Raw genomic sequence first — 14,850 nt, 5'->3', positions numbered from 1 at the left:
TTTTATGTGGTGCTGAGGATCCAACCCAGTGCCTCACACGTGCCAGGCGAGTGCTCTCCTGCTGAGCCACAACCCCAGCCATTAACTTGAACTCTTAAAGGGATTTTGGATAACTTGGGCTGTGGGCCTGTTTGCACGACTTTTTTTTTTTTAAAAAAATTTCAATGTACTATTCAGCAAATTCTGGGTTTCCCAACATTGCAACATCTTGCAAAGAAAATATTACTTTGGTTTCCTCACTCCTCAATTTTTGGGTAACGAGGACAGAGGATGGGAGGTGATGTAATCAGGGCTTTTGGCAGAGGGGAAGGGTGCTGCAGCTTTGAATCCAGACTGGAAGCAGAGAGGAGCAGTTAGTGATGTGAAGCAGGGAAGGCTATATGAAAGGACAGGAGTTTTTTTTTTCTTTTCTTTATTCTAATTTGTTATATATGACAGCAGAATGCATTACAATTCAGGAGGTTTTGTTTTGACCCTTCAATTCTAAGTTCTCTGAATGTCAATATAGATCCTGAGGTAAGGTATAAGAAATAGGACTTTAAATATCTGTCTGTAAAGTACAGGTTTACCTTGTGCTTCCTCCTTTTAAATACTTCATTGTATAAACCCAGAGTGTTAAATAAAAAAATTTTCTAGGGAAGAAAGCCCCAAAGCAATAAGTACCTAATAACAGTTTTGTGAAATCTTGCTATTTATTTCTTTGAAGAATAGGCCACATGAAAAAACAGCAAGTGCTTCAGTGGAGGCCATAGTACCTAGTGAGAAACTACGAACAAATAGCACAGACGTGATATGTAAAATGAGGACATTTTGACCTGTTCCTTAGGATTGTAAGAAAATGTCTTGCATTCGAGGTGGCCAGAAGTTCATGCCGTTCTGAAACTGGCTGAATACTTTGATGCACAAAATCCACAATTCAGTTTTGATTAGAATCTTTCTAGAAATATATGGAAGTTGATAGGAAAGCTGTGAATATAAGGGGTTAAAAAGTGAAACAGAAGGCAAGAGGCTTAAAAGCAGGAGAGTCATTCAGTCTTTAAAAAGTGGAAAAGAGATTGTCTTTATTAAAGAGTTTAAATTGCAGCTTAAAGGATTTGGTTACATGGCAAAAATAGTTTTCTGAAACTTAGGAATTAGTCACTAGCTGGGCTCATGGAGGTAGACTACATGATATTTTATTTGTGTTTCTTGTAAATATAGAGGTTTTTTTTGTTTTTGTTTTTTGGGTTCTGGGGATTGAATTCAGGAGCACTGAGTCCCCAGCCCTATTCTGTATTTTATTTAGAGACAGGGTATCACTGAGTTCCTTAGCACCTCACTTTTGCTGAGGCTGGATTTGAACTTGCAATCCTCCTGCCCTCAGATTCCTGAGCTGCAAGGAGAACTGAAATCAATCAGTTGTTGAGTCTTAATGAAATGACAGGCATTGTTGTAGGAGCTGGGGGATGGACTGAATAAGACAAACATCCTGGCCACATAAAACTTACATTCTAGGGGGCTCATAGTGAGGACACAACCCCCCAAAATATACAAGATAGTTTTAGATATAAAGGAAATGAACCAGATGAGGTGATAGTAACAAAAACATGTGAGCCTTGAGCTGGGAGATGGGGAGGCTCCCCTGACATTTGAGCTGATACCTCAAGGATGGAAAGAAAGAAACCAGGATTTCTAAGAAACTTAGGATTCTAGGCAAAGGGCCAACACATATAGAGGACCTATTATGAGAAAGACTTTATTTAGTGTGTTCTAGGGAATAAAGAAGGCCATTGGCCTTGGAGGACGGTGAACAAGGTGGGGGCCATCTGCAATGATGTGGGAAAGGAAGGTTAGGTTGGATCACGTAGGGCCTCTCTGATAGGTCATGTTACAAAATTTGAGTTCTCTTGAAGGTGAGAGAAATGTCTGTTAGGATTTAAAAGAGTTATCTGGCTGTTATGGGTGGGAGCTGGTACAGAGGGAAGAGTAAAGATAAGATCTCTTAGGAACTGGTTGTACCTGGGAACCAGGTGGTCGTAACAGAAATGTAGAGAAGGGGATGAACTGGGAGATCTTTGGGAGTCAAACCCGGCAGTACTTGTTGGTGGGTTGGAGATAGGAATATGTGCAAAGGGAGGACTCAAGATGACCTCCCCAGTTTGTCTCAAATAGTTGTGCTTAGTTAGTACCCTTTACTGAGATGGGGAGGCCGAGAGGAGGAACAGGTTATATATGACTGAACATCAGGAACAGTGCTATAATGTTCTCTTGCCCTTGCCCTTTCCTGACTGTATGTCCACACTGTGCCAGTTAGCAGTGACTGCTTTAGTTAAATTCCATCACTTAACACAACAACAAAATTTTCACTGCTATAATGTGGATGCCAAGCAGCTTGCCTAAGGTCTTCTACAACGAGGTAGTAAGAGAATCAGAATTTCAACCTAAGCTTTCAGTCTCTTTTCCTCCATCCCATGCTAAAGAGCAAGAGTAATTTACTATTGTAGTATCTATATTGATTTATTCATGTGCAGTTTTGTCTTTAAATTATACAGTCTTTGGCTATTTCGTTTTTTGTTACTTTTTTTATATAGAGAATAAATGGGTGACTTTATCATATACATGTTTCAAAGTATATACACATTGTGGAATAGTTGAATCTAGCTAATTAACACACACATTACTTCAGGTAGTTGTCATATTTGTGGTAAGAGCACTTGACATTCTGTATTTTTCAAGAGTACAGTGTATTGTCAGTAACTGTAGCAATCTAGCTGTACCATAAATCTCTGGAAATTCATTCTTCCTAACTGTAATCATGTATCCTTATTATTTCTTGTTTCAGAATAACTTGGCCTAGCCCTGTGACTTTTACTTATTTCATTTATTTGTGTATGTTTGTTTGTTTATTAATTTATAAGTGGTGGAACTTTAGTGTAGAACAGGATTGGTGTCTCAGAGCCCTGCTTGTTCCCTCTGGTCCCCCTCCATCCCCTTTCCTATAGATTCCTCCCACTTCCTATGAGAAACCATCATCAAGATCAATTGACATGGTCTCAGAGACACTGCCCAGGTCACTGGGGAAGTTTGACTGCCTAGAATTCTTAAAAAGGCAAAAGCAGTTGTGGGCTTGATGGGTGGGTAGGAATTTATAAGCTTGACTGTTTCTGTGGGTGGCTTGTTTTTTTTTTTTTTCCCCCCCTTCAGCAGGAACAGGGAATTGCCTTCAATGGACTATTTGTAGGATGTATAGCAGAACTTTTTTTTTTTGGACCTCCCCTTCTAGACTAGAGACAACATTGTTCTTGCTTTGTTTTGTGAAGGCGGGAGAGACTTGCTTCTGAGGAATTCTTTAGTTCTCTTGGCTCTGATCCTTCCGTGGTGTGGGAGATTAGTGATACTGCTTCAAATTTCAAGTATAGTTCATTCAGAATGATTCAGGATTATGTGGTTGGTCACCAGCTATTCTATTCAGAAGCTTTTGAGCTCAGAATAGATGGGGTAGATATTCACTAAAGTTGTGCCCATCTTTGGAACATGTTTTTCATATTTTGTAACACTAGGAAAAAACCTTAGAATGTGAGAGGGCAGAGTAGTTTGAATGTCATCTGGGAATTTTAAAAGAAGTAGTTTTTATACAGCAAGAAAGAACCTATTCATCTTTAGCCAGATAATGCTGATTGTGCTTACATAGTTTTTACACTGAGATGCTGATAGGCTATTTTTAGTCAAGGTTATTGGTCAATTCTAGCAGTTGTTCTTTTGTTAAAATTTTAAAAACAGTGCTGATTCAGCTAAAGGATAGACTGTCTACCCAACCCATGCATGGAGGGCTGGTCATTATCATGACCACTTATTGAAAGCTGTGTTCCAGGCACAAAGAGTTGTTAGCTAGTAATTTTTCTTAATCAATTGATAATGGACTTTAATGAAAACATAAGTGTCTCTCTCTTCTTTTCTAGATTCTGATAGTTGGTGGCGGTGTTGCTGGGCTTGCTTCTGCAGGTGCAGCAAAGTCGATGGGTGCAATTGTTCGAGGATTTGATACGAGGTAAGTGCCTTACTTATGATGGAGGTTAAGCTGAAGGCATTTTGTTTCAAATAGGGCCTATTACATTTTCCTTAGAATTTGTAAATTGCAATTGTGAAACAGCTCAGTAAACTCTCTCCATTTGAAAATGGTCTATTCTATTTTTGCATGTGATAACTGAGGAAAATGCTCCACTTTTTAAAAGTTAACTCAGAGTGAAAATGTATTAGTGGAAAAGACGACAGACAGGTCCAATCTCAGTAAAGCAGAAGTAATAAACAAAAGAATTTCAAACTAACAACTCTGTTCTTTCTCTGCATGGATTAACAAAGGGACTAGAGTTATCTCTGTTCTGCTTTTCAACATATTGCTTTAGTATGTCTTGCTTCTCTTCACAATGCTTTTAGACTCAGAGCATGAGCAGAGCTGGTTGTGAGCATGAAGAGGGTGGCATAGTAGACATCTTAGTGAACAGACAGAGTAAGGAGAGTACCCTACCTTAAATGGATGGAAGCAGGTAGAACCGACTGGGCAACACTCTCCAAGTGCTTTAATCTAAAGAGTAACACTACTTGAATTATTATTATTGCAGTATTTATGCTAAGGTAACTACTTTGAGCATAAAGAGAAAGTTGATTTCTCTAAAGCTGGCATAGAAGTATTTTCCTGGATTGTGTTTAAAGAGAAGTTTGATTAAATTGTTCATCACTGAAGACACTAGATACAGGATTTTTTTTTTGGAGGTGGTACTGGGGATTGAACTCAGAACTTTATTAAATACTTATTGAGTATCATTATCATTTAGGTATTTTGGTGCTTTTTTGAGGTTGAAATGTGGTTATTTATTATCAACTGAGGGCAGTAGAGGCATAATAGCACTGCCAGTCTTATTTATTTTTTCGTGCTGGGCATTGAGCCCAGGAACTTGCGCATGCCAAACACGTGCTTTACCCTTGAGCTATACTCCTCAACTGCCAATCTTGAATATACAATGATAAAAAAAAAATTCAGTTGGAAAGAATGTGACTTTTCCAAGTAAAGATTGTTCCATAGAATATTGTCAGTGGTTCTGACCTGAGTTTAGAGAAGTGATGTACTGATAGAAATCAGTTGAAATGAGAAAAGATTTTAGACATTTCCAAAGTAGTCAGGTCACTAACCAAAGATAGCCAGGGTTGAGCATCCTATCCATCCTGGTTTTTCATTTTTAATGTTTACTGATATGAAGATTTTTCTAGACCTTCAAACTTTTAAAAATAAGTTTATTTTCACCTGGTTTGGTAGTGTAAGCCTGTAATCCAGCAACTCAGAAGGCCAAAGCAGGAGGATCCCAAGTTTGAGGCCAGCTTCAGCAACTTAGTGAAATGCTGTCTAAAAACAAAACAAAAAATAAAAAGACAAATAAAAAACAAAAATAAAAAGGGACTGGGGATGCAGCCCCTTGGGTTCAATCCCTAGTACAAAAAAACCCCCCAAAAAACCAAAAACCAAAACCAAAACAAAAAACCTGGTTGTTTATATTTTAATGTAGTGGATAATATATTAAAGTAAAAATGCATCTATTTGATCTAGAGGTGTTTTGGAACTTGGAATTGGGACAACCTTTGAGAATTAATATATTGATGCCATTGTTATAGATCATACATGGAATAGACAGCTGGAATAAAGCTATTGCTTAGCTCTATTTTTATTTATAATTTATTAAGTTTAGTATACATATAACTCAAGTGTATAATGAAGAAAGATGTAATGGAGTGATATAATCATTATCTAAGAATTATAGCTCATTAATCTACTTTGAGACTGGGGGTTTGGTTTCATATTATAAATATGAAATCCAAGTATATGTGGAAGACATACTTGATTGAAAATTTTTGTTGGAAGACTAAATCATATATATATTTTCAGTTGAACATTTTAAAAACTTAAGGACAACTCATTTATCAATGACATTAAAGAGTGTGATGTTTGAATTTTTTCAAACAATTGGACTGAGCTGTAGATGGTAGAACATGTGATTAGCATGCACTATGTCCTGGGTTCAATGTCCAGCATCAAAAAAAAAAAGGAAAATTACTTGGAGATTCTTCTTTTTTTTTTGAGTATTTATTTTTTAGTTGTAGGTGGACACACAATATCTTTACCTCATTTTTATGTGGTGCTGAGGATTGAACCCAGTGCTTCACACGTGCTAGGTGAGCGCTCTACCACTGAGCCCAACCCCAGTCCTGAGATTCCCCTCTTAATAATAGTGAAAAATATAAAAAAAGCACAAAAATGGAAGCAAAAATTCTGCTTAGAAATAAATATTAACATTTTAATATATTCCTTTTTGTACATATTAATTAAAAATGTATTTTTACTAATGGTACTATTTAATTTATTTATTTGTTCTAATTAGTTATACACGATAGCAGAATGCATTTTGATTCATTGTACAGAAATGGAGCACAACTTTTCATTTCTCTGATTGTATGTGATGTGGAGTCGCACCACATGTGCAGTCCACATCATGTATAATCATACATGTACTTAGGGTAATGATGTTCTTCTCATTCTACCATCGTTTCTACCCCCATGTCCCCTCCCTTTCCCTCTCTCCCCTTTGTTAGGTTCTTTTAATTGTAGAGCATGAAGATCTTTCTTTTCCTGTAAATATTTTTAATGTCTGCATAGAATTCTATTGTATAGAAAAGTGATTTACTTAACTAGCTCACCAAAAATACATTTTTACTATATTAAATACTATATATGTATTTAATTAAAAATTATATATAATTATATAGAGAGACATAGATGGAGATTATATATTATAATATGAATTATAAGATAACAACTATATATTTCTTGTCAAAAATTCTCAGGCCCCTTCCCAGAACCACTGAATTATAATCTTCTGCAGAGAGGCCAGAAGCTATATTTTTAGCAAGAATAGCAGATTATTCTTGCCATCAGGAAAGTTTGGGAAACCATGGTCTAAGCCAGTAAATCACTAGTATCCATCATGCTCTGGAGCGTGTGCCTAAAGAGTAGAACATGCAGTCCACACTGAGCAAGAAGTTCTCTGTTAGCTTAATTAACAAAGCATGTTAATTAATGGCCCACACCTGCCCAGCCTCCCCCCAGGACACTCTCTCTTTCTCTCTCTCTAGAGGAACATATGTGTTTGGAGATATCTCATTATTTCCTTTGGATAAATTCTTAGAAATAGAATTTTGGAGTCAAAGATACATACACTTGAAATTTTGATACAGTATTCTTACGTGATGAGATTAATTTGTGAGCAAAGATATAACAATAAAGTTTCCAAAGTAGCATTTATATTTTTCTAGGTTTTCATTTTAAAATCAATTTTATCAAGCTATAGCTTACATATAAGAAGATACACTATTTTAAATACATGGTCTGATGAATTTTGAAGAGTGTTATCGTTTGTAAAATCACCACCACTTTAAGATACAGAATATTTCTCTCATCCCAAAACATTGCTTTGTGCTCCTTCCCAGTTAGTCCTGGCTCCAACCAACCATTGATATGTTTCTATCACTATAGCTTTGTCTTTTTAGGGTTTCATATAAAGAAACTCATACAGTGTGTACTCCTTTCATAGTGGGACCACAAGGAACATACTTAGGATGTTATAGGTGAGAGAGATGTTAAACTCAGAAACGTGGTAAATATTAATGTCTGTATGATCATAACAATAAGTACAAGCAGTACATGTTAATTATTGAAAAATACAAAGAAACTAGAGAAGAGAATTAAAATACCTTTTATAATACTACTGGCCAGATGTATTGCTAATGATATTTTGGTATAGTTTCTTAGAGTTTATGTATATATACCTTTTGTATGAAATTTGGATCATATAATATATGTATATCACTCAACATATATATAATTATATGTATAATTTTGAATCCATCTCAATTTTTATTAATATCAGCAGACATTTAGAAACTTTTTAAAGACCTTTATTCGTGTGGCTGTAACAAATGGAAAATACCAATTAGAATTGACTTAAACCATAAGACAATGCATTCTCCATCCTTAACTGAAATTCTATGGGAAGGACTCCCTTTTCACACTAGAGTCACCTGCTTTCTGGTGCTATCAAAGACCAGGCTCTTCTGTCTTTCTTCTCTGCTGTCCTCAACTTTGGCTTCCTCATAAGGCTGATTCCCGTGCTGGCAGCTTGACCAGCAGAGGCATTCTGGGGCTGCCCATGCCTTGTTAATGAAGTTAGCAGAGAGAGAACGTCTTGCTCAGTGTGGACTGCATGTCCTACTCTTTATGTACACACTTCAGAGCATGATGGTTGCTAGGGATTTATTGGCATAGACCATGGTTTCCCAAACTTCCCCGATGACAAGAATGACCTTCTGTTCTTGCTAAAAATATAGCTCCTGGCCTCTCTGTGGGATATTATAATTCATAGGTTCTGGGAAGGGACCTAGGAATTTTTAACATGTACTTCAAGTGATTATTGTCATTTGGGAGATTTGAGATTTATTGTAGTAGGATGGATATTGGTGGGTACCACCACAGAGCTGAAATCTTTGTTGGTTCCAGTTTTTCAACCAGCATACAGTGGTTAGGTAACAATTATTTATTTATTCACAAACTGAATTTATTTCTATGTAACTTAAATATGTTGACTTTTCACATTTTACAGTTTACCACCATTTATAGGTTACTTTCACAATTTAATGAGGACTGGAGGTGAAAGTCATTTTGTTAAAATATTCCTATGTAAAAGAGTCATTTATGTGGGAAAAGCCCCAGTAAGAACAAGCTCAGAACAGTTACAAATGAGAAACACAACTTGGGTGGTATGAATGATGTAAAATCTCAATGTGGATCAGATATAACATCTTTATCAATAGTGGGGCCACAAGGAACATAACTGATTACTGGAATTTCAGTAGAGAAAAAATATGTTCATAAAAGTATCATCTGCCCCAAGGAAAATATAATTGAGTCAGTTCAATCAGAGGCATCCAAAGAAGTTCTCAAGTTTTGACAATTGGCAGTTTGCGCTTTTTTTTCCTTTCAAATGGCAGTTTTTAAACAATTTGTTCTAATTAGTTATATGTGACAGTAGAATTCATTTTAATATATTGTACACAGATGGAGCAGTTTGCACTTCTTAAAAATATATATGTAAGTGAAGATCTTGATTAGGAGCCTAAAATAACTATTGATTTCTCTTCAATAATCACTCTAGAGCTGCAGCTTTGGAACAGTTCAAGTCTCTTGGTGCTGAGCCCTTGGAGGTGGACTTGAAGGAATCGGGTGAGGGACAGGGAGGATATGCAAAAGAGATGTCCAAAGAATTCATTGAAGCCGAAATGAAGCTCTTTGCCCAGCAGTGCAAGGAGGTGGACATCCTCATCAGCACAGCACTTATCCCAGGTATGACCCTGACTAAATGGTTATTTTTAAGGCACTTATATACTAATGACTTTTTTAAAGCTGATGCTGAATAATTTTTTAACATTTGAATTTCTTTAAGTGAAGACCAATTTTTCTATTATAAAGATACTAGAAAATGAGAAAGCACATGACATAAATCATTGCAGCCCCTTGAAATAACACTCATGAATAATTTGGTATGTTTTCTTCTCGTTTGTTTTATATAACCCTGTTCATAGATCATTCTCTATGTACCATATTATATTCATAACACTTCTGTTTAAATCTTGAAAAATTGTTAATATTTTTCTGTTCTCTTTTTTAAGATGCTATGTTCTTATTGTAAGAAATTCAAGTAGTACTGATATATAGATGATCAGAAGTTCTACCAGAGATGACCATTACTCACACCATTACGTGTGTGTGTGTGTGTGTGTGTGTGTGTGTGTGTGTATTTTTTGATACTGGGTTTTGAACCTGGGATGCTTAACGACTGAGACACATCCCCAGCCCCGCTTTTTAAAATATTTTATTTTTACTTTTCATTTTGTGACAGGTCTTGCTAACTTGCTTAGGGTCTCACTAAATTGTTGAGGCTGGCTTGGAACTTGTGATCCTCCCTCTGCCTAGCCATTTCTAATATTATGATGATCATTTTTCATAGATAAGAGAGAGAGACAGACAGACAGAGGGACTTTGTGTGTATGTGTGTATTGATAGAATTCCCAGTGTATATTTTTACTTAAGGATATGATACTTTGTCACTTTCTAATTATTTTTCTTTGACAGGTTTGTTTTTCTAATCAAATTGTGAGCTCTTCAATAGCAGACCCTTCACAACATTTTCTAAATCACATTTTGTACTCAAGGAATGATGTGAAATTGATAAGCATTTATTTGTAAATAGTGGCTTGATCTGGGAAGATATTATGGCAGAGAAATTCTCCACTATTTCTTTTCTTTTCTCTTTCCTTGCTCTTTCTTCCTGTTATTGAATAGTAAATACCATGCTGACTCCACTTTTTCCTCTCTGAAAGAAAGCAGTTCAGATAATGAGAGCTTGAAGGGTTCATGGTTGCTTGTGTTTGTTGCTTGTGTTTGTTCCTGCTAAGGGAGCCTCCAGGGGACTGTGGAGAATTAGAAATTCTCTCTTGTCACCATCCCTCACTAAAATACTCTACCTAATATCAACCTAAGGACAGCGAAATCAATTGGCATGAGATCTATGAGTTTATGTGGGAAAATATGCTCTCCAAATCTTTCTGTCCTCTATTTGCCCAAGTGATAGGGAAGCTGGTCCTCTCAGATGCCTCATGAAGCTGGCTAGGTGAAGCACACAGGAAAGAAGGTGATTTAGGCTTAGCTTGTGGAAGCATCTCTGAGTGTAGGAATGAGGCCTGTGGTTTAGTAGTAGAGGTGAATGCTGATCAGGAAGCATTGACCTAGGATGGTGCTTGGCAAATCTGTCAGCCAGGACAGAAGTTTCCTACAAGTAGTGGCAGGGGAGTACTTCAGGATCATTCCTTTCCTCTTGTGGCAAATGCTCCTGGTTCATCTCTTATGCTTTCCTCCCTGGCAGTGCCCAAGTTGAGAAGGGGGAGACTACCTTCCGACCACTGAGAGGTATTGTGGAGTGGGTGGAGTGACGTTGGTTAGATGTAACAGTTGGCCAGCAGAGGGCACTAAAACATTTACTAATGGAGTAAAGGATGGAAGCTAGCTTTAGTTAACAGTCTTTAATAAAGAACTGGAGATAATTTGGACATAGTATACAGATTTATTATTGATTATAACGGTAGCAGTTAGTGATAGAACTTAGGACTTCCTATATAAACACATACTGACTTTTAGGATCTACCCCCATACTAACTTATTTTTTATAAGTAATTATAGTCAAGCGTGCTTTAGGGAAGAGTCACATTGTATGAGATGGTTTTGAAGACTAGTTGAAGAGTTTTGTTAATCTGTTTCCCCTCAGCATTTCCTGTTTTCTGAAGCCACGATTTTTTTTTTTATTAAACTTGCATGAAGTCTTTGGTTAGTACATTGACCCAGAACTCACTCTCAAAAGGCTTTCTGGAAAAAAACAAAAAGTAAGGTCAATTGGAATTTCATAAAGATAAAAGTGTCTTTTCTAAAGATCTTTTATATCCTTGGGGGAATGAACACTGAAAACATGAGCATTTAAAAACAAGAAAAGATTATGTAAAGGTCCAAACATTCCTTGGAAAACTGTCCTTGGTGTTGTACCTTTATTGGTTTATGTCCTAAATCTTTACATGGATCACCTGATGCGGGGGGTGGGGGGGGTCCAGCTCTTGAAATATGAGAGCAACAGTTGTTCTCAAGTTTTCCTTGAGTGGATTCAAAGAGGATTAAGTCAGCTGTCACAAGTTTTCTAACCTGAGACTGTGGTCCAGCATCCATGGAAGGCTGGACTTTAAATCTGGCATGGATGAGAATGTTAAAGAGGGATATCGGCACATAGCAGTTTTTAGGTAGCAACTTTAAAGAATCAGTAAATTTTCATTGCTCTTGAGTAATAAGTCAGTGGGTTTAAAAAGAAAATCACCTTGTACTTATGTGTAGATTGTACATGGAACTAAATAGTTCTGCAGCCAGCTAATTGTTATGCTGCCTGAAAACTCCTACCTTCATCTAGACCCCCTGCTGAGTTGGGTGATGGGTTCAAGGTTACCTCCTTATGCAGGTGACTTCAGTATAGGGCCTAGCCACTGTCTTATTTTGTGGTGCTATGCACAGAAGAGAAAGTTCTCAGTCTTCCTGTCCAGCTCTTTGACCTTTGGGGCTACCATTAAAGTCAGCCAGCCCTTCTTTTCTGGAAATGTTCAGGCTTTTCTACTAAGACTTTAAGATGCAAGAAATTTTTTTTGCATCCCTATGATTTTTGCAGCCATTGTAGAGAGACTTAGAATATTAGAGAGACTTTAGAGTATTTTATCTGGAAGGGACTGAGTCAGGTTGAAAATCTGTTAGGTAGGTTAAGGGAGGGAAGTGTTGAGGTGGGGTAAAGAGGAATCATAATGATTTTGCATTGACTGTGTCCTGGGAAACTTTTACCTTAAGATGTTTTATATCTTTGCATGTATGCCCCTTCTGTTTAGAATGCCATCCCTGCCATTCCATTGGCTTTTGAAGTCCCACTCCACTCAATTATGACTTCCTCCAATGGTGTTTACTGTGCCCACTCAGTAGTAAGATGTTCTTTTTTTCTACACTTATGTTACATTACATGTGCTCATATTATAGCAGTGCTCAATACGTCCTATGATCTGTGTCCCTGTGAGTGCAGTAGAATGTTCCATTTGTCCTTGTTGTAGCCAGCACTTGGCATAGCACTGTGCACACCATAGCAGTTCAGCAAATGTTGCTGAGCTCTTAATTCCGAGTGCCTTCCTTAGATCTTGGCTGGTACAATCTCTTTCATTTTTCCTGGTGCTAACTAAGCAAAGATAGCATACCCTGTTGGCTCACTTTTGGGTAGGAACATTGCAGAGGCTAATTTAAGACTGGAAAGTTCACTTTCTTAAATTATTCAAAACTAGGACACATGCCCAGTCTGCAATTTGAGAAGGCTAGTTAGGTCTCTCAGGAGTTCAAAGCAGGAAGTAGTGGAAGAACTGGTTAGGAATTAGAAAATGTCTTGTCAGGAAGGAAGACATCCAATGCTTAATTATAAATTATAATTCCTTAGGCCATATATACTTGGGCCTCTTTATAGAGTCTGGATTAGGCAAGCAGAATTTTTTGTTTTTATCAATACCAGATAGGGTCTATAAAGTACACTTCTCAAAGGACACTTGTAGGGGATTTTCCATGACTGGAGAATTGGGAGAGAGTTGGTTTGCTCTGATATGCAATAGCCTTACAGAAATGAGATTGAAACTAAGAGATGTTGCAGTCTCCTGGCAAGTCACAACTTGGTTCTCCTTCTGGTGTCATCTGTTTCTTTGAATCTTGCCTTTTACATGCAGTACAATTATAGTGTAAGAATGGGTTTTCACAGTAATTTGCAAAATTGTACTTTTAGGCTGAAGAATAATCGATACAATAATAATTGATACTCTCCATTTATGTAGTTCTACAAATATTTTTCCAAAAGTCAGCATTTTTTTTTTCAGGTTGTTTTTTTTCTCTGGTCTGCGTTGCGATTTTCAAAGACAAAACTATAGACTACATATCAGGGATTTCTGACTTCTTTGGAATTATATTACTTTTAAAAAACTGATCATCTGATTTTTCCACCATCTTCCCTTAAATCTATTTTGTGACTGTATGGAATTTTGTAATATTACCTCCACAAAGTTTTCATTTGTTTTGAGAATTTTTGAAGGATAGGGAGAAATACTTCCATGTTGCAACATCTAGGGTTAGTAACCACAGGCTGTCTACACACCTCTTGGTAGCTTTCAACACAGGCAGGGCAACTTGTCATCAGGAGAAGGGTGCCAGGAGTTTAGAGTTTTCCATTGCCACTTGTCTGTCTTGATTTCTTAGGGTGTGTTTGAACAAACTTATTGAGTGACTGGGCCAAATTTAACGAATGTTCTGTTAGGAAAATTTATGGCACAGAGTATTGTTTTAGTTTGGTATGTTATTTCTCCTGAAGTATGTTGCAATATCAAGAAGCCTTATGCTGTCCTCCCTGGCAGTGCCTGAGTTGAGAAGGATTGGGAGGTTGAGGCTGCCTCAATGGTGAAACAGCACTGATAGTTATTGCTAACTTACTGGAACTTCCCACCATGTATTATTATCCTGAATCTCTTTTCTTCCATTTTTACTGTATTTTCTTGTGCTTCAATATTATTTAGGTTGGTTTAGCTCTATCAACTGTCATAGATTAGCCCAAAAGTATGTAATAGTTCAGACATTATAGAAATTTACTTCTTGCTCATTAACATTAATAGGTAGGTTCATATATTGGTGAGCATCTCTTCTTCCCATCGTCACCTGGAGATTCAGGGTGTGGCAGTGTTGCTGTCTTCATGATGAGGCTCTGAAGGTCACTCTGGGCACTCTCTAATTTGAGGAGTGTGTGTGGGACAGCTAGCAAATGGCACACATCACTTCTGCACATACTTCTTTTGCTAAGACTTGATCACCTAGACAAAGCTAACTGTACAGAAAGCTAAGAAATATTGCCTGATTATGAGCCCAGGTATAAGAAAACATCATCTTAGTTTTTTAAGGTTACCATTGCAAAATACCACAAGTGGACAGCTTAAACAACAGAAATTTTATTTATTACCATCTTTGGTGTCTTCTGGGGCTTCTTTCCATGGTGAGTTGCTGTGTTCTCACCTGGTCTTTCCTGTGTGTGTGCATCCATGGTGTCTCTTTCTGTATCTAATTTCTCTCTCTCTCTCTCTCTCTCTCTCTCGCTAAGAGAGAGAGAGAGAGAGAGAGAG

The 14,850-nt window shown here is 37.2% G+C and overlaps 1 protein-coding gene across 5 annotated transcripts in view; it reads left to right on the top strand.

Annotated features, from left to right (window-relative positions):
* NNT (nicotinamide nucleotide transhydrogenase) overlaps nucleotides 1-14,850 on the top strand; it is an 87,700-nt gene that overhangs the window by 16,386 nt on the left and 56,464 nt on the right. For all 5 annotated transcript variants that reach the window (XM_081280947.1, XM_081280948.1, XM_081280946.1 and 2 more), the window contains 2 exons: nucleotides 3,939-4,027; nucleotides 9,234-9,421. In XM_081280947.1, coding sequence (XP_081137073.1) covers nucleotides 3,939-4,027; nucleotides 9,234-9,421 — 277 coding nt within the window. The remainder of the gene's footprint in view (nucleotides 1-3,938; nucleotides 4,028-9,233; nucleotides 9,422-14,850) is intronic.

The sequence above is a fragment of the Spermophilus citellus genome (genome assembly GCF_964194105.1).
Source record: "Spermophilus citellus genome assembly, chromosome: 1".
Lineage (NCBI taxonomy): Eukaryota > Metazoa > Chordata > Mammalia > Rodentia > Sciuridae > Spermophilus > Spermophilus citellus.
The sequence above is the reverse complement of the archived record's forward strand: the minus strand, read 5'-3'. Positions and strand labels throughout refer to the sequence as shown.